The 22326-nt window shown below is 41.4% G+C and overlaps 2 protein-coding genes, 1 long non-coding RNA gene and 1 other non-coding gene across 7 annotated transcripts in view; 2 read left to right on the top strand and 2 right to left on the bottom strand.

Annotated features, from left to right (window-relative positions):
• The first annotated feature begins 3294 nt into the window (after positions 1 to 3294).
• Positions 3295 to 6242, top strand: PEX12 (peroxisomal biogenesis factor 12). Its single transcript, XM_074320005.1, has 2 exons — positions 3295 to 4727; positions 5044 to 6242. Exons 1-2 carry the CDS (start codon positions 4602 to 4604, stop codon positions 5599 to 5601), a joined length of 684 nt encoding a protein of 227 aa, XP_074176106.1. The 5' UTR covers positions 3295 to 4601; the 3' UTR covers positions 5602 to 6242.
• Positions 6243 to 6816: 574 nt separating this feature from the next.
• The window catches only part of LOC109447867 (uncharacterized), a 20127-nt gene continuing 4617 nt past the window's right edge, over positions 6817 to 22326 (bottom strand). The window contains exons 2-4 of one of the 3 annotated variants that reach the window (XR_012492182.1): positions 8828 to 10888; positions 7941 to 8013; positions 6817 to 6933 (exon numbers count right to left, since the gene is read on the bottom strand). This is a non-coding gene — a long non-coding RNA (uncharacterized LOC109447867). The remainder of the gene's footprint in view (positions 6934 to 7940; positions 8014 to 8827; positions 10889 to 22326) is intronic. The other 2 variants (XR_002137432.2, XR_012492181.1) reach the window with 2 other exon arrangements.
• Positions 7061 to 7157, bottom strand: LOC141569046 (Z30 small nucleolar RNA). Its single transcript, XR_012492440.1, has one exon. It is a non-coding gene; the product is annotated as a Z30 small nucleolar RNA (small nucleolar RNA).
• The window catches only part of LOC109447861 (protein SLFN14), a 10376-nt gene continuing 3064 nt past the window's right edge, over positions 15015 to 22326 (top strand). Inside the window, exons 1-4 of one of the 2 annotated variants that reach the window (XM_074320004.1) lie at positions 15015 to 15148; positions 16919 to 18007; positions 19239 to 19367; positions 20302 to 21016. In XM_074320004.1, the coding sequence (XP_074176105.1) occupies positions 16948 to 18007; positions 19239 to 19367; positions 20302 to 21016 (1904 nt within the window). In that variant the 5' untranslated portion in view covers positions 15015 to 15148; positions 16919 to 16947. Of the gene's footprint in view, positions 15149 to 16875; positions 18008 to 19238; positions 19368 to 20301; positions 21017 to 22326 lie in introns of both variants that reach the window. The other variant, XM_019732561.2, reaches the window with a different exon arrangement.

Raw genomic sequence — 22326 nt, 5'->3', positions numbered from 1 at the left:
CAAGGATGAAATGAATCAGTATATGTAAAGCACTTAAAACTGCACATAGTATTACTATGTAAATATTTGCTATAATTTTGATTGTTTCAATAAATTACACTAAATTGCTCAAGCCAGAATCCTGGGAGTCATTCTTTATTTCTCTGCCTTAACTGCCACATCCAACCCATCTCCCAGTTGTCAATCCTACCTTCAAAATACATCTCAAATTCATCCAATCCCCTCTATTCCATCTCATTAGTCCAAGCCACCATCACTTCTTGCCTGGACTACTAGAAACCTCAACTCTCCTCCCAACCATAATCCACAGCAACCAGGTTTTTGTTTGCTAAATTTTTTGAAGCATAACAAACATTCAATAAAGTGCACACATTATAAATGGAGAGCTTGATGGATTTTCACAAAGTAAACATAAACACATAACCATTACAGGGTCATCTTAAAAATATAAAACTGATCATGACTCTGGTGAATAAATCCTTCAATGGCTTCCCATTGCACTTGGACTAAAATCCAGGCTCCTTCTCATGGCCTATATAGACCCTGCATGGTTTGACACCTGTCTGTCTCTCTAACATCATTTTATGCCTTTCAGTCACTCCTCATTTCCCCTTTTGCTATATATATTGTAACCCTCAAATACACCAAGTTCTTTCCCATCTGAGTTCCTCCACAAGTATTGCTCTTCCTGCCTAATATTCTTTTTCCCCAACTCCTCATATGGCTGGCTCCTTATAATTTAGATTGCAATTTAATTGCAGTCTCCTCAGAAAGGCACTCCCTGATGACCTAATAGTCTAAATTCACCTAGAGCCAAATTTCTTTTGGCTTAAGGCAGGAACTGACTTGATACAGTTTTCCTGCCCATATAGGTAAGGGATATTATATTACCAGTGTTAATTTAGTTGTACCCTCCCAGCCCCCACTGTCACCCCCATCCCAGCCCTTCCAATTTATAAATATATATTAGTATATTTACTTGTTTATTTCTCCCTCTCCAATTATACTCTAAATTCCATGAGAGCAGATACCATGTCTGTTTTTATTACTACTTTATAGCCAGCACCTAGCATAACGCTTGGCATATAGGAGGTGCTCAATATTTGTTAAAGAAATGAATGACCGTCCACAGGCAAAGTACTAAAACTAGCATTTAAAACCTTCTATAATGCGTCCAAATGTACTTTTCAACCCAGTTTCTACTATTCCTTTCAGTGGCTCCATGGTTAAAGGAAACTAAATAATTTCCTCCTCATACACACTTCATGCTGCTCTCTTGGCCTGGAAAGCCCTATTACTCCCATGACTTCCCCCAAAAGGACTCACCTTTTGAGGTCCACCTAATTGACAAAACTTTCTCAGTGGACATCTGCTAATGAGATGAAGTACAGGAGATACCAGGTTACATCATTATATTAGAAAGTAACTGGCAGAGAGAAGCTGAGATAAAACATGAGGTTAGAAATAACGTTATTGTTTGGTTACACAGACCTTATGTTTAAGCTAGTTTGAACTGCCTTACTTCTCCTAGGTGGTAGTTACCACTTCCACTAAACCCACTCATTAACCTATCTGATGGCTCTTAATACCCTTTAACGTTATGTGCAATCACTTTTTGTGTCTTAATATCTATTAAACTATAAACCTGAGGGTGGGATTTGTGATGAGGTGTTTATTTGTTGGCTGTAATAATTGACATTTGTTGTTTTTGACTACCTTTCCTTTTTCTCATGTAATAACTTTAGTTTTGGAGTATCCTCAGAGGACTATCAATCAAGGTGTTTTGCCCTCTTCTGGCTAAGAGTAAAACAGAGTGGAGAGGAAATCTGAACCAAGATAAGTCAACAGGAATTTGAATCATTAAGTATTATGACAGAAATTTGTTTAAGCTCATTCATTTCAACAGTGTTGCCTGGATGAGACTGCTTATTCTCACTAGAGACATCCAGTAGGATTGTGTAGTTCCTGCTCCTTCAGAGCTGGCTTTCCTCATTTTGTTAGTTACTCCATATACTTTTAACAAATTTCTTTTTACTTTAATTTAGCCTGTTTCTGTTGCTTTTAACCAAAGAACAGTAATTGATACAAATGTTTATTTCCCACTTATTTTAGTTGATGCTCTTTTTCAGCTTTGTCTTTTTGCTGTTCACGTAAGAAAAGCCTGTATATAATAGCTACCATTGATCAAGCACCTAACATGTACCAGGTGCTTTATAGAGATACATACATTATCTCTAGTCCGTAAACTCTGTAAGGTAAAAATCTTTGATCAGTGTGACTTATCTGGCAGGTACGTTGGTAGAGTAAAAAACACTTTTTAAAACTATAATTAAGGGTAACTTGCAAGATTTTATTTCTCTCCTATTCAAACAACGAAACCTAAACATTGTTTTTGAGAGTTCTCATTAAATAAACCAATTATCTATATACTATAAGGTCCTCCTAGGGAGTAAATAATATCTTCTATTTAGGGCTATTTAGCCCAGGGGTGGGGGAGAAGTTTTGGAGAAGACAAGTTGAACTTTAATTCATCCGAATTCGATAAACCTGTATCAGCGATCCAAATGAGGCAAAGTTGCATACAATGTAAGAAGCACTTTGCAAGCCGTGAGGCAAATTACATTAACTTTGCTATACAATGAAAAGTACCTTCTTTGACAAGCCTCCCGTTCATGCAAAGTAGAATTCGTCAGGATCCCTCCGCCTTAGTACTGTATTCACACTGCTAATGTGACACACCTACCATGTACGAAGATGGGAGCCGTTTTCATCTAGTATAGCAAGTGCCCAGAGTTATGCTTAAATGTAACCAAACCTAGAAGACAGGTAAACTTCCAGCTTGGACGAAAAGTAATCGTCCCAATTTCCGAGGAACCGCGGGAACCTCAGTCTAATCATATTTCTTTACAATTGATGGCAATAAAGCTAAGACTTTTATCTCCAGCTACGTCGCTTCAAATCTTTCCCGGAGGCGGCAGAATATAAATTCAGCACCACCCCTGCGGCGCGCCCAGAGCCTTCCCATTTCTACATCCCGGTTGTCCCTCCGTCCCTAACTAGGTCGCCCGCGAGAACACAGGCCTCAGCAGCCGCCCCGAATTCCGGCTCCAAGCGCCAAACGGCGGCCCAAACACCTTGTCAAAAAGACCTCTGCAGAGACGCAGAGCTGTGGCTTTCCACCGAGACTGCGATGCAAAAAAAACAGCTGAAAAAAAAAAAAAGGAAAACAAACAAGCGGAGAATTCCACTGGAAGGGAATCAATCACCTAGTGCCCACTTTAATTTCAGCGGGTGCGGAAACGGAAGTGCTTGTGGGGTCATGGAGATTTCTAGTTCCGGTTTCGGGCCGCGCTGGGGACTAGAGTGCGTCTCCGCCGCGGGTCCCCAGCACCGGCGGCTTCTATTTCCGGGTGCGGCTTCTGTCATAAAGCTGAGACCTCCCTTCAAACGTGGCGTCGTGGGTCCTTCGCGCCTCGCCTGGGGTCAGCGCGCAAGGACAGGCGCAGGCGGGGATACTTTACAGCCAACAGGTGGAGCCAGTCGTTGCGGGCAGGGAACCTCTGATCCCTCAGAGCCGGCTGTCTTTTTTTTTTTTAATAGTTCTTTTTTTTTTTTTTTGAAGATTTTATTGGGGAAGGGGAACAGGACTTTATTGGGGAACAATGATCAAATTGTTGTCATTTCAATCTTAGTTGTGGAGGGCGCCGTTCAGCTTCAAGTTGTTGTTCTTTCAGTCTTAGTTGTGGAGGGCGCAGCTCAGCTCCAGGTCCAGTAGCTGTTGCTAGTTGCAGGGGGCACAGCCCACCATCCCTTGCGGGAGTCGAACTGGCAACCTTGTGGTTGAGAGGACACGCTCCAACCAACTGAGCCATCCGGGAGCTCAGCGGCAGCTCAGCTCAAGGTGCCGGGTTCAATTTTTTTTTAGTTGCAGGGGCAGAGCCCACCATCCCTTGCGGGACTCGAGAAATTGAACTGGCAACCTTGTGGTTGAGAGCCCGTGCTCTAACCAACAACTGAGCCATCCGGGAGGCAGCTCAGCTCAAGGTGCCGTGTTCAATCTTAGTTGCAGGGGGCAGAGCCCACCATCCCTTGCGGGACTCGAGGAATTGAACTGGCAACCTTGTGGTTGAGAGCCCACTGGCCCATGTGGGAATCAAACCGGCAGCCTTCGGAGTTAGGAGCACGGAGCTCTAACCGCCTGAGCCACCGGGCCGGCCCCCGGCTGTCTTTTGAGCCCTCACGATTGGGGAGTCCCTGATTCGCAGCCTCCAGAACTGCAGCTCGAGAGGACAGTGCTCCTTTGCCCATACCTGTCCCTCAGTCGTGTTCTGCCCTGTGAGGAGCAGCATTTGACAAGTCACCCCTTCCCTCCACACCACTTCCACCCACATCTGCGTTAACTTCGTTCTTAACCTTCTTGAGACCCCTCCCTCCTGCCTCCAGAAAGGGTCTTTTTCCCCCGTTCCCATAAAAATTGGGAGGAGTTTCGGGTATCCTGCAGAAAGGTTACCCGTACGACAGCACCCATTGGATACCCCAAACAAGTTCATGCTTATTCGAGAGTGTGTGTGCAAAGTGAAACCCAGTGCATACAGGAAACTATGGCTGAGCACGGGGCTCACATCACAACCGCTTCTGGGGTGGATGACCAGCCATCCATCTTTGAGGTGGTAGCACAGGACAGTTTAATGACAGCAGTGAGACCTGCTCTTCAACATGTGGTCAAGGTAAGGTATTATGTAATTCTTTGAGTGGTTTTAGGGCCGACTGGGTAAAAATCAGTAATTTCAGTATTCCGTAGTGTAGGTTTGAAATTACCAATTAGCATATTATTCATATCCTATTATTTAACCGTTATTCAATCCCTGTTATATGTAGAGCCCTGTAATGAATACCTAGCACTTCAGGGAGGATAGGGCAGACCCCTAAAGAAGTGACTTGTTTAATCCCGAAGTGTAGAATTTAGAGGGGGAAAGGAAATGTAAATACATGGCATAGTAGCTGTAAAATGCAATTAATTTCATTTAATTTACTTTGCTTTAGGTTCTTGCAGAATCAAATCCTGCCCACTATGGCTTCTTTTGGAGGTGGTTTGATGAAATCTTTACCCTGCTAGATCTTCTGCTCCAGCAGCATTATCTGTCTAAAACCAGTGCCTCATTTTCTGAAAACTTTTATGGCTTAAAGCGGATTGTAATGGGGGACAGACACAAGCTTCAGAGACTGGCCAGTGCTGGTCTCCCAAAGAAGCAGCTTTGGAAGTCAATTATGTTCCTGGTTCTTCTTCCCTATCTGAAAGTGAAGCTGGAGAAGCTGGTTTCTAGCCTGAGAGAAGAGGATGAATATTCTATCCATCCCCCTTCTTCCCGCTGGAAACAATTTTACAGAGCGTTCCTGGCTGCCTACCCATTTATTAACATGGCCTGGGAAGGCTGGTTTCTTGTACAACAACTTCGATACATCCTAGGAAAGGCTCAGCATCACTCACCACTTTTAAGTCTGGCTGGAGTTCGGCTAGGTCGGCTTACAGTTCAAGATATACAAGCTCTGGAGCACAAACCAACTGAAGCCAACATGATGCAGCAACCAGCCAAGAGGTAAGGCCTGAACATTTCCCCAAAATCTTTAACAAGTTCTAAAATCTTACCCTAATTTTATGAAACTCACTTCCCTCAGTACACTTTAAGGTATTTCACAAAATCAGAAAAATTGTGTCCATAAAACAAGGATTGCCATCCTGGTAACCTTCCTCATCATAACAACTACATTTTTATGCACACCTGCTATGTGCCAGGCCCTGTGCTGGGTGTTTGCTTTATGTACGTCATCTCAATCATCATTACAACCCAATGAAAAAAAATGCGTTAGCCCCATTTAACAGTTTAGGAAACTAAACATTAAAAGCTAAGCACCTTGCCAAGGCCACACGGCTAGAAGGATGGCAAAGCTGAGACTCAAGCCAGATCAACACAATTCACAAAACTGCTCTTAACCACAATGCTATACTGCTTCTACTGTTTGTGTTCTCCTACAAGTTCAAATATACATTCCACAATACTGCTAAGTTATTTTTGAGTTGTTTCTTTTTCTGGATATACTATTTTCTAAAAAAAGAAAAGTCTATATGTCTCACTAATTTCTTTCTGAAACACAAAACAAAATCCTAGTCATTAAAAACAAAGCTTAGCTCCTATGCTCCAAAAATACTGTTAAGTCAGAAAGAGGGAATTGTTAGAATATAACCTTAAGGACTAAAGTTTCTATGAAACAGATTTTAAGAATAAATGTTTTTGGCAAAGAACTGTTCCATGTTGTCACGATTATGTGGTAACTTAAAGATTACTTTTTCATTCAGACCACTTTTGACTTCTGGGGGTATTTTTGTATTAACATTTTGCTAATCCAATACTTGGGGGGTGAAATCCTCTACTTCAACAGCCAGAATTCAGCCTTGTGTGAAAAACTTTGTATCAGAAATACTACAGAAACACTTAAGTTGCTTATGTAGAAAAACTCATGCCACTGGATTTGAGTGAAAAACTATGGGTAGAAAAAATATCATCATGACTAGAAGAGGAAGGATGAAAATAATTTGTAAGTGCCTCTGCTGAAAAAGGTGTTATCCAATACTGTAACTCATGTTAGCAATCCAAAGCACATTCTCTGATAGCACAAAAGTGATAAAACTAAATTCTGAAATGGAGTATCCTATGGATTTAAAAAATATTAACACTTTATGTACGATAAGAAGCGTATAATGGATATTTGCAAAAATTCATGTTAAACAGCAAGGTTTTACCAAAACAAATACCATAGTTCATTAAACAAACATTTTTAATACAGTAATAAGTCAATAAGGGAACTGAACCAGATTCAGGATTGAAATAACGTAGTACTCCATGAAGATATTAAATCCCGATTTTTCACCTCAACCTAAGAAGGAAAACATGAAAGTATCAGTAAAATTCAAAACAACATCAAAGAAGCGCTCTTTACACATAATAAAACCAGTATCCAAATAGGCTAGAATGTACCAGCGTGGAAAAACCACAACCAGAATCAGCTCAGAGAGAAGATTAAGTGATCACACCCTGGTCAAAGCCAACACTGAAGCAATGGCAATACCAGGTCAGACTACACTTCACTCATCATCGCATTTCACCTCCTTGCATTAGCTAAGAGCATTTTCACATCCAAAGAAACTTAGGTTTACCTATGAAAACAATAAAGGTTTCTTTTCAGAAGTTTCAACCATGGCTTTCAATAGCTTATCGTCCATTATGTTTTGTTTTAAGCAACTCTGCTGTAAAAAAAACAAATTTGGGGGCTGGCCCGGTGGCTCAGGCAGTTGGAGCTCCGTGCTGCTCCTAACTCCGAAGGCTGCCGGTTTGATTCCCACATGGGCCAGTGGGCTCTCAACCCATAAGGCTGCCAGTTCAACTCCTCGAGTCCCACAAGGGATGGTGGGCTGCGCCCCCTGCAACTAGCAATGGCAACTGGACCTGGAGCTGAGCTGCAGCCCCCACAGCTGGGACTGAAAGGACAACATGACTTGGAAAAAAAAGGCCTGGAAGTACACACTGTTCCCCAATAAAGTCCTGTTCCCCTTCACCCCCCCAAAAAATAAAACAAAACAAAAAAATGCAAATTTGAACAAGCTGTTTTTGGGGGAGCAGGCTCTTTTATTTTTCAAATCCGAGGAGCAGCAGCTTAGGTAAGTATTTACAGTTCAAAAACTTTTTTTTTTGATGAGCCCAAACACCATCCATGATAAAATCTCAGGGATGCCTGAAGGTATTTACTGTCTAGTTCTGAAGCAAAAGCTTTAGAAATGATTTTCTACTAAATTTCTTTATAAGTAAACTCCAGTTCATTTAATATATAATTTGATTTACAATTCTGCTGCCAACAAAGAAAAAGTAGTCTTAAAATTTTTATACCAGAATCTCCTAAGAGTCCAAGACCCAGCGAGGCTATGATGTGCCAAAGGTCCACAGCAAATTAACAGCAGAGCTGGAAAGTGAACTGAGGTCTGATTACCAGATTTATATTTTTCCACTACCAGCTAAATACAAGGTTTAATTTCATTTTTCTCCAGACCATGAGCAAGATAAAGGAAGCAATTAAAAGCCTGGGTAATTCACAACCTGAATAATCAATGTCTGAATGAGAAAGCTGACTGCATTTCATTTATTCTAAATGACACCTTCTGGTGGTACACTATGGCTGGCGTGGAAAAGTGCTAGGATCACAAACAATGTTACCCTCTCCAGCCTTTCAGCATGATGCTGTCAGGATCTAAATAACAATTCTGGAGACACCCTATGCTTCCTTCAACCATCTATAAATGTCAACAGATTCATACTCCATAAAAACTGACAGCTGTTGATCTGTTTGTCATTCAGCAACTGAGCGCCATAAAGAGAGGGAACTAATGAAGTGCCTGTTTTACAGGGGCGATGCTTGAGCTTTTAGCTCATCATTCTCTACTGGTGAAATAAGTACACGTTAAAACGAGGAAACAGGCTGAGAATGTAAATAAATGTGTCTAAAATGATGAAACTCGTGAGCAGAGCTCCAGGGTGCTCCAGCCATACACAGCAAGCACACTCCTCGTTCTCTTCCTCAGTACACTTTGCTCCATCTGGAGTGCCTTCCCTACTCCTAAAGAACCAGGGCTGTGTCTTACTATTAAACTCAGAAAGTTGACTGATACATAGCAGGCGCAAGAAATGGGGGTTTATTTTAGTCACTGCGCGACCCTCCCTACGAAACCCTAAGCTCCTAGCTAACAAAAGCATCAGCACAATTTACAAAGTCGACTTACCTCCATACGGACCATACCTCAAGCATCTCTAAGCCCTCCTTCCCCCAGCTTCTACCTCGTGGCGCTCTGCACGGCGCCCAGCGCAGGGCAACTGATGCTTATACATAGTAGACCCTCAAAAACAATAATAAGGTCCAACTCCTACCAACTTCAGGAAAGACAGCGAAGCGGTCCTTACGGGGACACACGAGTAAGGCCGGAGCCGAACTCCCACCAAACACCCAGGAAGGAGGCCTGAGGACTCTTTCCGAACCCCTAAGACTCCTACGCGCTAGACTCTCAGGAGCCTTGCACCGGCCTGCGGAAGCTGAAAGCAGCCGATGGTCCGCCTTTCCATCCCGCACGTTACCTACTTCCCGCTTCCCATCTGCCTCCGCCTCGCGACCCCGCGAGCTCCCACAGCCCCGCGCGGCCTTCGCCCGACACCAATCCCGCGACGGCCAGGGGTCACGTGGGCCACAGCCTTGAGGCGGGGCTGGTAGGAGGAGTAGCCAATCGGAGGGCGAGGCGAACGTCGGGATGGAGCAAGCTCGGGGTGGAAGCGACTTTTCCATCGCTGCTTCGCTCATCGTCCTCGGAGTTAGGCCTGTTGTTTTCCAACCTCTGAGCAGTTCCCGTTCGCCCTCGGACCTCGGGTCCACTGTTATGCTCAGTGGTTATGCCAGTGCCTTTTTTCACAATTGGGGAAGGGCGTCTGAGGCGTACCCTGGGTTTCCAGGAAGGGCGTACCCTGGGTTTCCAGGAAGAGCTGTTGATAGAGTGATTCAACAGTGTTTTTTGCGCTTGTCCGGATGTCTGCGAGGGCAAGGGATGTGAATGACTTAGATGAAATGTGTCACTCTGTCCAGGGTGAATTTATTGGCTGCTCCAGCGCGTGGACGCTCCCTAAATAAGCAAGAGGTGCCACAAGAAAAGTACAGCTAAATATCAAAGGAGTGCGAAGGAGAGCAGGAAAACCTTCCCGGGAGAGGTGGCATTTGATCTGTCTTGAAGGATGGGTGGAATTTGAGAGTTAGACTCTGGGAGAAGGAATGATGTAACTCCCGAATTAAATGAGAAAATATGGAGGAATTTACCAAATTTAGGCAAAGTTGAAACATGTAGTGTTTTTCAAAAGTTGGTGAGTTAGAAACACCAGGAGGAAACTTAACAATATAGGTGTCCTCCAGCATCAAAAACAAAACAAGCACGCGCATACACACACATACACAGACACACACACAAACATACAAAGACTGAAACAAAGCTCAGATTTACTGAATCAGATACTCTGGGTTGGAGACCAGACACGCATATTTTTTAAAAGAGCATCACAGGTGATTCTGAGTCACACCAAAGTTTGAGGACCAATGGTAGTGTTTACAAAAGGGATGGTAGGAGATTTGAAAGACAGGTCAAAACTTTGTTAAGGAAGGTGGCTACCTGGCTGTATAGTTTACACTACTCTGGGGAAAGTGAAAGATTTGAAGATTTCACAGCCTGAGATAATGGTTGCTCAGAGCTGTACTTTAGAAAATTCCACATGCAGATTTTTTTTTAAAAATAGATTGAAGGAAAGCAGAGGGAAGCTATTGCAAGCAATTGCAATGGTCCAGATGAGAGCTAATACGAGCCTAAATTAGGACCATGGTAGTGGAAATGGACAGGTGGCATATGAGAAGCAGCATGAGGATTGTGATGAGTGTCGGATAGGAATGGGTAGAGGATAGGAAGAAATAAATGAAAGAATGGAGAAAAATGGAGGGTCTTCTGTACCAGAACCTATTAAGAACCTCCATTGTACTTGAAGGTTAGTGAAAAGAACAAGCCTTTGCATGTGCTGTTTCCTCTGCCTGGTTTTTCCCTTCTCCATCTCCTTTGCCTGTGTTTTCTTCCTTGCAGGTTCCAGCTCATATATAAAATCGTATCTTCCTCTCACAGCATAGTTATTGTAGCTCCTCAGAACACTCAGAGCACATTATTTCTTACGTTGATAGCTCTCCAGAGCAGCACTAGATTGTAGTGGTCATGCATATCGACTATATTTACAAGCGCGGTAAACTCTGTCTTCAGCTTCCCCATCTGTAAAAAGGGAATAATAACAGCACTTACCTCATAAAGCTGTTAGGTGAATTGAATGAGAATAATGCCTAATTCATAGAGTGCTCAGCTGATGTTATTGTATATGTGGTATTGAATGAGTTGTTTAATACACGTTTTCCCTCTCAAGATTGTGAACAGGACATGTGTCTTATTAGTCTGGTTAACAGTAAAGATATATGGCAGAATGATAGTAAATGGGTTTGGGAATCAGACAGACAGTGGTTCATATCCAAGCTCTGCTACTTACTAGGTGTGTAACCTTGACCTTTACTTCCCTGAACTCTATTTCTTCATTTAAAAGATGGTGAAAATAATGTATGTCTTACAAATTGTTATGAGGACAATTTGAGGTAATCAAAGGTATATATCTGGCCCAAAGAAGGCAGTCACTAACTGGTAGTTTTTATGTTAATGTGCAGCCCCAGAGCATAGCACCATGTTCAGAACACAGTGCTTAGTAATTGACTATTGAATGAAAAGCTGACATTATATGCCAGGCACCATGCTAAGCTCTTTATTTGCATCATTTCACTTCACTCTCACAAGAACTGTATGGAGAAGGCAGTATTATTATCTCCAATTTACACAGAGGAATCTGAGGCTTAGATTGGTTTAACCAAGGTCTCAAATCTAGAAAGTGCCAGAGCTAGGATTTCAATATCCTAGGTGCTCAAAAAATAGCTGATTGAATGACAGAATGAATGAGAGTTAGGAGACTTACCCAGAGTCAGGTAGTGGTGTCGTAGAACTAGCACTGATACTCTTAGTCACTACCCTATGTTCTCTGTAGTAGTCGAATCATCTCTGTGAATGAATTGAGGGTGAAATGGAGGTTGGGATTTGTCAACTTCTGTCTAGTATGCACGAAGGCAGATAAATTGAATTTCTTAGTGAATTCAATTCTGCTGATAAATTGAAATTCTTTTTTTTTTAAATTAAAGTTTATCGGGGTGACAATTGTTACATAGATTTCAGGTGTACAAATCTGTAATACATCATCTATAAATCCCATTGTGTGTTCACCACCCAGAATCAGTTCTCCTTCCATCACCATATATTTGAACCCCTTTATCCTCATCTACCACCCCTCTCCCCCCTTACCCTCTGGTAACCACTAAACTATTGTCTGTGTCTATGAGTTTTTGTTTCTCATTTGTTTGTCTTGTTCTTTTGTTGTTTTTGGTTTATATACCACATATCAGTGAAATCATATGTTTCTCTGCTTTTTCTGTCTGACTTAATTCGCTTAGCATTATACTCTCAAGATCCATCCATGTTGTCACAAATGGTTCTATTTTGGGCCGGCCCGGTGGCTCAGGTGGTTAGAGCTCTGTGCTCCTAACTCCGAAGGCTGCCGGTTCGATTCCCACATGGGCCAGTGGGCTCTCAACCACAAGGTTGCCAGTTCAATTCCTCGAGTCCCGCAAGGGGTTGGTGGGCTGTGCCCCCTGCAACTAGCAACGGCAACTGGACCTGGAGCTGAGCTGCGCCCTCCACAACTAAGCCTGAAAGAACAACTTGAAGCTGAACAGAACCCTCCACAACTAAGATTGAAAGGACAACAACTTGACTTGGAGAAAAAGTCCTGAAAGTGCACACTGTTCCCCAATAAAGTCCTGTTCCCCTTCCCCAATAAAATCTTAAAAAAAAAAAAAACACAAAAAAATCCCCAAATGGTCCTATTTCATCTTTTCTTACCGCCGAATAATATTCCATTGTGTATATATACCACAACTTCTTTATCCATTCATCTATCGAAGGACATTTTGGTTGTTTCCATGTCTTGGCCACCGTAAACAAAGCTGCAATGAACATTGGAGCACACTTGTCTTTATGTATAAATATATTCAGACTTTTTGGGTAGATACCCAGGAGAGGGATTGCTGGGTCATATGGTAATTCTATTCATAATTTTTTGAGGAACCTCCACACAGCCTTCCATAGTGGCTGCACCAATCTGCATACCCACCAACAGTGTATAAGGGTTCCTGAAATTCTTAATGAATAAATACATCTTAAATAAATTGGGGGCTTTAGTTCTTAGCCAATTGTCAACAGAATAGTCAGATCACTTTCCCAAGATCTAGGAAAAAGCACTGTCCCAGGGAGTGATTGCAAATTACTTGGTATCATGGACATTTGCTTTGAGGCATCAGAACCGAGATGTGAAATCCTCCCTGGTGTGAGAACCTGACTATTCATAGCCAGGGGACTTAACTAAGGAACTTTGAAGAAGAAAGAGAAACTCTCCTTGCCCATCTTTTCACATTATTCCTCCTTCTCTGGATTTGGTTCCTTTTAGTGAGTAGGCTGAAGAAAAACAAACATGAGGAAACCATCTGTTTCCTGGTTCTCCTGCCCCAATAATGTTCTTCCTGTTGACCAGGAAGAAAAGAAGGAGATACTTAGGTAGACTTTCTGATTTTGAGGACTCCAAAGCAATTCAGAATCTCAAACTTGAAAGGCAGTGGAAGCAGTAGGAACATTTGTATTAGACAGACTTGGCTTTAAACCCCAGCTCTTCTACTTACTAGTCATGTAATCTCAGTTTCTGTGTAGTGTGGAAAGCTCCCAGCTTGGTCCCTCATACTCACATGCACATGTCCAGTAAATGATCATTTCTGTCTTTCTGAAAGTAAGTAATATCAGAGGGATTTCAATGTGAGCGTGAGGCTGGGAGTTAAGGTAGGTAGAACTAAAAGGGAAACTTAATTTGGAAGTGAAGTAAATGAACATAAGTTAAAGTTGAAGCCAAGGGCAAGCTTTTGGAGTTTATGGTATTGCTGTGCTGATCATACATCCCAGTATCTGTTTTGCCTCCTATCCTGGAATCTCTAGTCAGCCAACATGTACAAAAGGTAATGCTAGCAAAGCAGAACTTTGTAGGAATAGTAACCTCAGTTAATTAAAGGAAAAAAAAAAAAACAGCTGGGGCTGTCCAGAAACCTATTTAAGATTGTCATTTCGTCATAAACAAATTGAAGTAGAAACACAGAATTGTTTGATGGTTTGATTTAGAGAGAGACAAGTGTATTAGTTTCCTGTGGCTGCTATACCAAATTATTATATCACAAACTTTGTTGCTTAAAATAACAGAAATTTATTTTCCCACAGCTAGAAGTTTGACATCAGTTTTATTGGGCAGAAATCAAGGTGTCAGCAGGGCTGTGCTCCCCCAGGGACGAGGGGCCTAGGGGAGAATCCAGTCCTGCCTCTTCCAACTTCCAGTGGCTTCCTTCACTTGTGGCCACATCACTTTGATCTGCCTCTATACGTCACATTGTCTCCGCCTTTGTGTGTATCAAATCTCTTTCTGCCTCTCTTTTATGAGAACTCTTGTATTTAGATTTAGGGCCCACCCAGATAATCCAGGAGAATCTCCCCATCCCAAGATTTTACTTTATCACATCTGCAAAGACTATTTTTCCTTATAAGGTAACATTTACAGGTTCCTAAAAATAATAATAACAACTGGTGGCCATTATTCAGCCTACTACAAAAAACTTTATCCAGTTCAACCAGCATTGCCAAATGAGATAACTGTCTCTCACCTATTTACTTTTTCACTTGCTTTTTTTTAAATTTTAAAAACAATTCATGTTCATTGTAGATCATTTGGAAAACATAGTGTTTTTTTTTTTTAAAAAAAAGGAAAATAAATTAAATGAAAACCACCCATAATCCTCTCACCCAGGAATAGCCAGCCCCTCATCAATGAGCGTTTTTCTAGGCTGGGTCTTGTGCCCGACAAAAAGGAAAAAAGGAATAAAAGTAATCAGAATGGAACAAGTAACTTAGAAGGTAATGAAATAGGTTACTATTTCTCATAATGGATTATGTACAGGACAGCGTAATTTAAAATGAATGTAGAGCTTTAAAATGAAATTAACCAGGACAGGAGGTGCTTGTATGATATATGGAAATGACATTCAGTCCCTTAGAAGTGTGAAGTTTAGCTTTGGCCCCTCACTTGAAAACTTCTGAATTGTCCCATTACTGCCACATTCATTCCCAGAAGTCAGCCGCTGGCCTGTTGATCTGCCCTGTCATAGGCTTTTTTTTGAGTCCTTATCAGCCTTCCTCAGGGGGTCAATGTTATGAAGACTGGGGGAGTCTGGCAGAGTTCCTGCTCCTCCCAGGCTGATATCAAAGGGCACCAGGGACTGTGACAGAAAGCAAGCATTCAGACCAAAGCAAGATGTGGAATTGAAACAGCAAGAGGAGAAGCAAGAGCATCAGGTAAAAAACAAACAAAAAAAAACCAAACTTTTTTTAAATTAAAAAATCTTATCCGTAGCATCGTAGGTGCAATTTGTGTCTGACAGCGTGAAGGGCTTGGTAAAATGGTAGCTAAGGGGAAACTTGTAAAGGAGAAATTTAGGAAGAGGGGAAGGATGTTCACAGGGAGGTAGAATCTCAGAAAACGTATTTATCACAGTTGTTATCAACATCCAAGTAACATCAACGAGACTTGGGAGTTGAAAGAGTACAGGTCTGCTAGTTCAAAAGCAATTAGATTTGTTCTGTGAGTCCCAGCAGGTGCAAATTACAGTGAGACAAATTACAGTTGAAAATAAAGAAGCCATCTCTAACAGAGCTGTTGGAAAATAGAAGGGACTAATTTGGTAGGTAATGAGTTACTCGTCACTGGAGGTGTTCAAGCAGTTGCTGGAAAGCAGTTTGTTGAAAGTTGGGAATATTATAGAGAGGATTTAAGAATTAGATAGATGGTTGGACCTGAAGATTTTTAAAGTCCCTTCCAACACTTTTGTGATTCTATGATATGAATAGAATGTTATCAGAAATTTCTCTAAAGAGCCATGCATTTACATTTACCTGTAGGACATGCTCACATGTGGGGAAAAAAAACACTTCATCAGGTTGATTCTGGTTTGCCTGGTGAAAGTGAGAAGGCAACCAAGAGCAATCTATGGCAGAGGAGGGTATATGACTATGTCCCGCTGAATGCCTGCTTTTTTTCCTCTAGGTAGGTGTAAACACCCATATGGCCTCTACTTTGCAACAATTACACAGAAGAAATGGGTTCTCTTCTTCTAGAGGAAGAATTTTGGTTTGGATTAGTAAACATTTTATTTTGCACTTAACAAAAGCTAAGGGAGTCGTATCTGAAATATTTGCTTCAGAGCCCCAATTTCAATTTAGATGACTATCCTCTGATCTGTGAAACCAAAGAAGGTTGACCACAGTTATAATAACTATGTCCCAAAGGCTCATGTTCTTTTCCAAGTCTTAGAGGTTCCCACACCACAGGGCAGAACTATTTGGAGGACAGGAAAACATCTGCTCCTGCATGACAGTGTATATAAAGAAATGTACTTTTAGAAAAATGTTTGAAGAGATAAAACAATTTCTGTGTTTGGTGTCAATTGACATTCTTTCAGGAGTAGAACAAAGCTTAAAAATGTATAAAATAGCACATAAAGAATACCAAGTTTTATGTTTTTTATAGCAAGATTATATTATATTATATTATAGTATAGTATAGTATAGTATAGTATAGTATAGTATATATATATATACATATATACATATATACATATATATATATATATATATATATATATATATATATATATACTCTATTGCCCTCCTTTCTTTCCCCCTCTGAATTATAAATAGGAGCATCTTTTCATTTCAACTTCTACATATTCTGTAATAACTTATTTGACTCCTATGCCAGCCCGTGCCCTTTATATCTGAACTCACTGTTGGTGCTTTCTGATTTTATGAAAAATGGCTAAAATTTTCAGCACTATAAGTTTTCCATAATAGCAAAATATTAAGCAGTCACCTTTATCTATGATTGCTCATGCTGGAAAAGCAAAGGATCTTGACAAAGTTGTTAGAAAACTGATATCAAAGATTATTTCCATGTTAAAATGTATCTCCAATAATTTATAGCTTTGAAGAAAATATTATAATTTCTGGAATTCTTTTTAATGTAGCAACAACATTTCTGTCTTGATTATTTATGGGAATCCTCTTCAGTCACTGTTTGGAGTAGAGGGGCTGCTGAGATGGAGAGTCTCAAGACCAATATGGAAATGCTCTATCCTGAGAAAATTGTAGACGTGGGCAGAGTGACTTTTGGAGAAGAGAACAGGAAGAAGATGGCCAATAAGTACTTGAAAAGAACTGAGAATTCTACAATCATCCAAGCTACATGTGCACTGTTAAATTCTGGAGGGGGTGTGATCAAAGCGGAGATTGATGATAAAAACTACAGTTACCGATGCCATGGGCTGGGACACGATCTGGAAACTTCTTTTCAAAAGCTCCTTCCTTCAGGTTCACAGAAATACCTTGACTACATGCAGCAGGGACACAACCTCCTGATTTTTGTGAAGTCATGGAGCCCAAATGTTTCCAGCCTCCCCCTAAGGATCTGCAGCTTGCATTCTAATTTATATCTGAGAGATGTGACTTCCGCTATCAACCTTTGTGCCAGCAGCGCCCTGGAGCTTCTCAGAGAGAAGCAGTCTAGAGCCCAAAGAGGAGGAACAAGGGTGAAGGTGCTACATCCTCAGAAAGTGCTTGAAAGAAACATTCAGGAAGAAGAAGATATGAAGGTGTCTGCCTCAGAGTTCTTTAAAAGGGACAAACTCATGTATAAAGAGAAACTCAGCTTTACTGAGTCAACACATGTTGAGTTTAAAAGGTTCACCACCAAAAAGGTTGTCCCTCGGATTAAAGAAATGCTGCCTCATTATGTGTCTGCATTTGCCAACACCCGTGGGGGATACCTAATTATTGGGGTGGATGATGAGAGCAAAGAAGTGTTTGGATGTCTGAGAGAAAAAGTGAACCCTGACTTATTAAAAACAGAAATAGAAAACTGCATAGAAAAACTGCCCAGATTCCATTTCTGCTGTGAGAAGCCAAAGGTGACTTTCACCACCAGAATCTTGGATGTATACCAAAAAGATGCCCTGTATGGTTATGTCTGTGTGATTCACGTGGAGCCCTTCTGCTGTGTAGTATTCACAGAGGCCCCGGATTCCTGGATCATGAGGGACAATTCTGTCACAAGGCTCACCGCTGAGCAGTGGGTGGCCCTGATGCTGGATATTCAGCCAGGTAAAACAGAATAGAAGTCAGTATCCAGTCAACAGGGAGGAACCCCCTTCTCTACCCTCTGTGGGTATTTGGTCAGATAGTTAAGGAGTAAACAGCTGTTTTGCTTACAAATATTCTCCCACTACAGCGTTCGTTTTTCTGATATTTTTATGAACTCAAAGAATATGAACTCTTTGAGGTCAAGAAACACTTGGATTTGAGTCTACTTTGGGAAAGTTATATTATGCCATCAGCCATGAATTAGTGACAGTTCCCTTTTATGCACTTTAAAGGCCTGTTAGAAAAAAAATTGGGCAGGTTGATATTCTTAGTCAAAAACCGTTAATCAGTAGTCTCAATCTAAGGATGATATTTCAGAGAAACAATGTTTAACAATGACTGTCCACTAATTCTTTGGAGGGAAACTCATTGACAAATTTGAATTGTTTCGGAACAAGGAGCTACTTCCTTCAACCCCTGAGCTGGGGTCACCACCAAGTGGGGAAAAACCGATGCAAAAGGGGATACTGGGGCCAGGGATGGTGGTGGGGAGGACCCCTAGTGTTTTCACTTCCCTTATAGTTTTGCTCAGAATCAGCCCTAGTGATTTCTAATTAATCCAAACAGGATTCACAGGCTGAACAAAGTTTATCAGTTTGCCTTCATGGCCAGTATGGTCCAAATTTGATAAAAGAATCTTGGCTCAAAACTTGAGTGATTTTATTGGAGATTCTTTCTCTTGTCCTAAATTTGTTTGAGTTTCATTTGTTTTGAGTTTACTTTACACATACACACACACACACCCCGAACTAGAGATCCTGCCACTTTCTATTCCATCTAAACCTTGGATGGGGACTTAAACAGCTATAACAATATAAAAAATATATACTGTGCTTAAGTTTTTCTGACACCCCCCCACACCAAGACACATACACACTAGAAGCCTTTTTCTCTTAGAGGTGACCTGGAATCAGAATATTAGAGTTGGAAGGAACCTCAGGGATCACCTCACCCTGGCATGACAGAGAGGTGAAATGACTTGCCTAAGATGAGTCACACGGTGACTTAGAAGGTACATGCTCTCCAGGAGTCCCCAGATTTCCTTTGCTAACATACGTGAACCATTTGAGGCATAGAAAGCGTGAGAGCAGCTCAGGTATATATGAGGCAAATCACATGTTGACAGTAGGAAGAACAATTTAAAAGTTATTTTTCTTTTTCACGTGAAACAACTCTCCATGTATTTGTTTAGCTCCTTCCAGCTTGGCCACAGACTACAGCCTTCCCCTGATTTCACCAGCTTCATCTGTACCAAGAAGCCCATCATATCCCATAAAAGTCCTGGAATTTAAGGCGGCTCTACAACAACGTTTGTTTCCAGGTATTTCCTTCTTGACTTCAGCTGAGGGGACTTTTTTTTTCTTTCTAAAATTACTTTGGGAGGAATTTATAGCAATGAGCCCAAATGTTTTCTTCTTAGGTAGAAGGTCAAATGTAGGACTTAGCAGGCATAATCGTCCTGAAACAATCATTTAGATTGTTCAACATATGGCTAAACAATCATATAGCCATATAGGCTAACTCTTGTTATGCAGTCACCAAATTCACATGCTATTTCTGTGCACTTTTGGGCTTCATGTCACATATGGCTTTTGTTCCCCAAATTTGAGAGAATTTAGGAATTCTCCTCAGTTCTTTAGGTCTATACCACAAGAGAATTGCCCCCTGGCATCCCAGTGCAGACGGAGGACAGCCAGGGGGTTCTCAAGCAGTTTCTCAACACTGGCATGATGGACATTTGGATTTGGGTCCGGTAATTCTCTGTCGAATTCACAGGGGCTGCCCTGTGAATTGTCAGCTGTATAGCAGCATTCCTGGCGTCTACCCTCCAGATTCCAGGAGCACCCCTCCAGCTGTGACAATCAAAACATTTCCAGACATTACTAAATGTCCTGGGGTGGGGGAGCAAAACTGCCACATATTAAGAATCCTTGTTTTAAAGGAGAGTTCTTAGTTCCCCCAAAGCCTCAGGTTCACACATACACGTGCACAAAACCCTTAACAGAAGGAGTGACTTCCTAGCCATAGTGGACCGTGTGGGGTTGAGGAGAGAGAGTGCTAGGAGGTCATTCTGTGAAGACCCCTCCCTGTAAGAGCTGCCCGCACTGGGAACATCACAGTCCTGGTCCTTGAAGAGGGGGTGCTTTCATTGCAGACAAGGAAACCTAAAGTTTCACAGCTAATGTCTTCCTCTGCAGGAATACTTACAATATGCTTTTGTGCATTTTAGTAACTTCTATTCCTCACATTTTTAGTGCTACAGGAAGAGATACAATTTAAACCAGAATCCCTCTGTAAGAAGCTCTTCTCAGATCATGAAGGACTGGAGGAATTAATGAAGACGCAGATATGTCCTTGTTCTCAAGGGATTGTGATATTTTCTAGAAGCTGGGCGAGTGATGTTGGCTTACGGAAAGAGCAGCGTGTCCTGTGTGACGCACTCCTAATAGCAGTGAACAGCCCCCTGGTACTCTATACAATCTTACTGCAGCCCAGTGAGAGAGAAGGGCTTGCGTATGCCCGAAGCACTGCTTATCAGTTAAAGCAGAAACTGGGAACTGTTGGTGGCTACACAGGGAAAGTGTGTGTCATTCCAAAGCTGATGCACCTGCCCAGTACACGGTGCGGACCCTGTGACATCCCCGTGTACTACCCCCGGTCCTACCGGCTTGCTAACAAGGAGGAAATGGAAGACTTGCTCCAGGCCCTTATCGTGGTCTCGCTGTGCTCCAGATCTCTTCTGAGTCACCAGCTGGGCTGTGAAGTTTTAAACTTGCTCATCGCAGAGCAGTGCGAGTTGCTTTCAAAGAACCTTCAGGAAACACGAGAATTGTTCATCCACTGCTTTCCGGGAACCAGGAAGACAGCCATAGCCATAAGGATCATGGAGAAAATCAAGGACTTTTTCCACTGCAAACCAAAAGAGATTCTCTATGTGTGTGAAAGTGACTCCTTAAAGGATTACGTCCTGTAAGTGTTTCAGTAACTAAACACAATAAATGTATTTAGTCAGTCTTTCAACAGGATCACAAAAGTAAATCATGTTGTTAGTTTAATAGTTTGCAATGCCTTAACTTAAGCGTAAGTACAAAGCCCAAACTATATGCACATTTCCAAGTGGTCAGGTAGTTCAGCAACAAATGGATCCTTCGCAGTTTTCAGGCTTAAACATCTCATTATAAATTAGCTAAGTATGCGTAACTTTAAATTTATTTAACTAGACACCTTTTTCCACAATGTGGCCTTAAATTTAAGAAAAGTATAAATGAACCTTTCTTTAAACTTTTTTTCTTGATACTTAATACTTTTAAAGTCATAGGGTATTTCAGTTTAATTAGATGTTATACATAACAGAAACTTGAATTTAAATACCATTTGATTTTGCTTATATTTTCATTTGTTTGAATTGTTCTGAATCAATAATTTTAGAAAACATGCAAATTTGCTTCGATTTCAAGCTTTACCTTTCAATTTAGTAAAAGAAATTAGTTGCTTTATAATTCAGCAAATGAGGGCAATCGCATTTTAATTTTTGGTTCGGTTTACTTATTTATTCAACAAATCTTTTTGAGCACCATGTATATGCGAGGCATTGTGGACATGTAGTGTTAGAGGGGGGAAAACAGATAGAAGACCTGGCCCTAAGCCCAGTAAGGGGGACAAAAGAAAAACAAGCAATGTGAATGTTACATAAGTAGCATGATAGTAAAGATAATGCTTATCTTAACTTAGGCTGAAGGTAGGCAGCAAATGTGCCCAGTGAAGGAGGCCCTTGGACATACTCTTAAGAAGTCAGTAGGAGAAGTGAATAAAATCAGGGCTTTTTAGGCACAGCAAGTACAAAGGCACGGAGAGACGAGAGAATCAGAAGAGTAAGTCTGACTGGAGCAGTGAGAGGGTGTTAGTATGTGGTAGGGGATGAAGTTGGAAGGGAGGCCGACGACAGATTCGGAAGGATATTGTAACCTGTGCTAAGGACTATGTTCTTTATTACACTTTCTAGGTAAGTTTTAAAATACCCCAGTTAAAAGGCAAATTCAACCCAACAAAGGCAAATTCAATGCCTGTTGAATCCAAACGTGAGGGGGATACAGAGAATGGCTACGAATCAGTGCATTTCTTCAAGGAGTCTACACAGTCCAGACTGGAGGAGAAGAATATGAATAGTTAGGATTCAAGGCATAGGGAGTAAAGCCCAGGGACTGTGTAGGTAAAATCAGGAAATCTATAGGAATGTATGATATTGCCTGGATCCAAATTAGAGGAAGCAACAACCAAGA

This window comes from Rhinolophus sinicus, linkage group LG15 (genome assembly GCF_036562045.2).
Source record: "Rhinolophus sinicus isolate RSC01 linkage group LG15, ASM3656204v1, whole genome shotgun sequence".
Lineage (NCBI taxonomy): Eukaryota > Metazoa > Chordata > Mammalia > Chiroptera > Rhinolophidae > Rhinolophus > Rhinolophus sinicus.
This window is presented reverse-complemented; position numbering and strand designations above follow the sequence as displayed.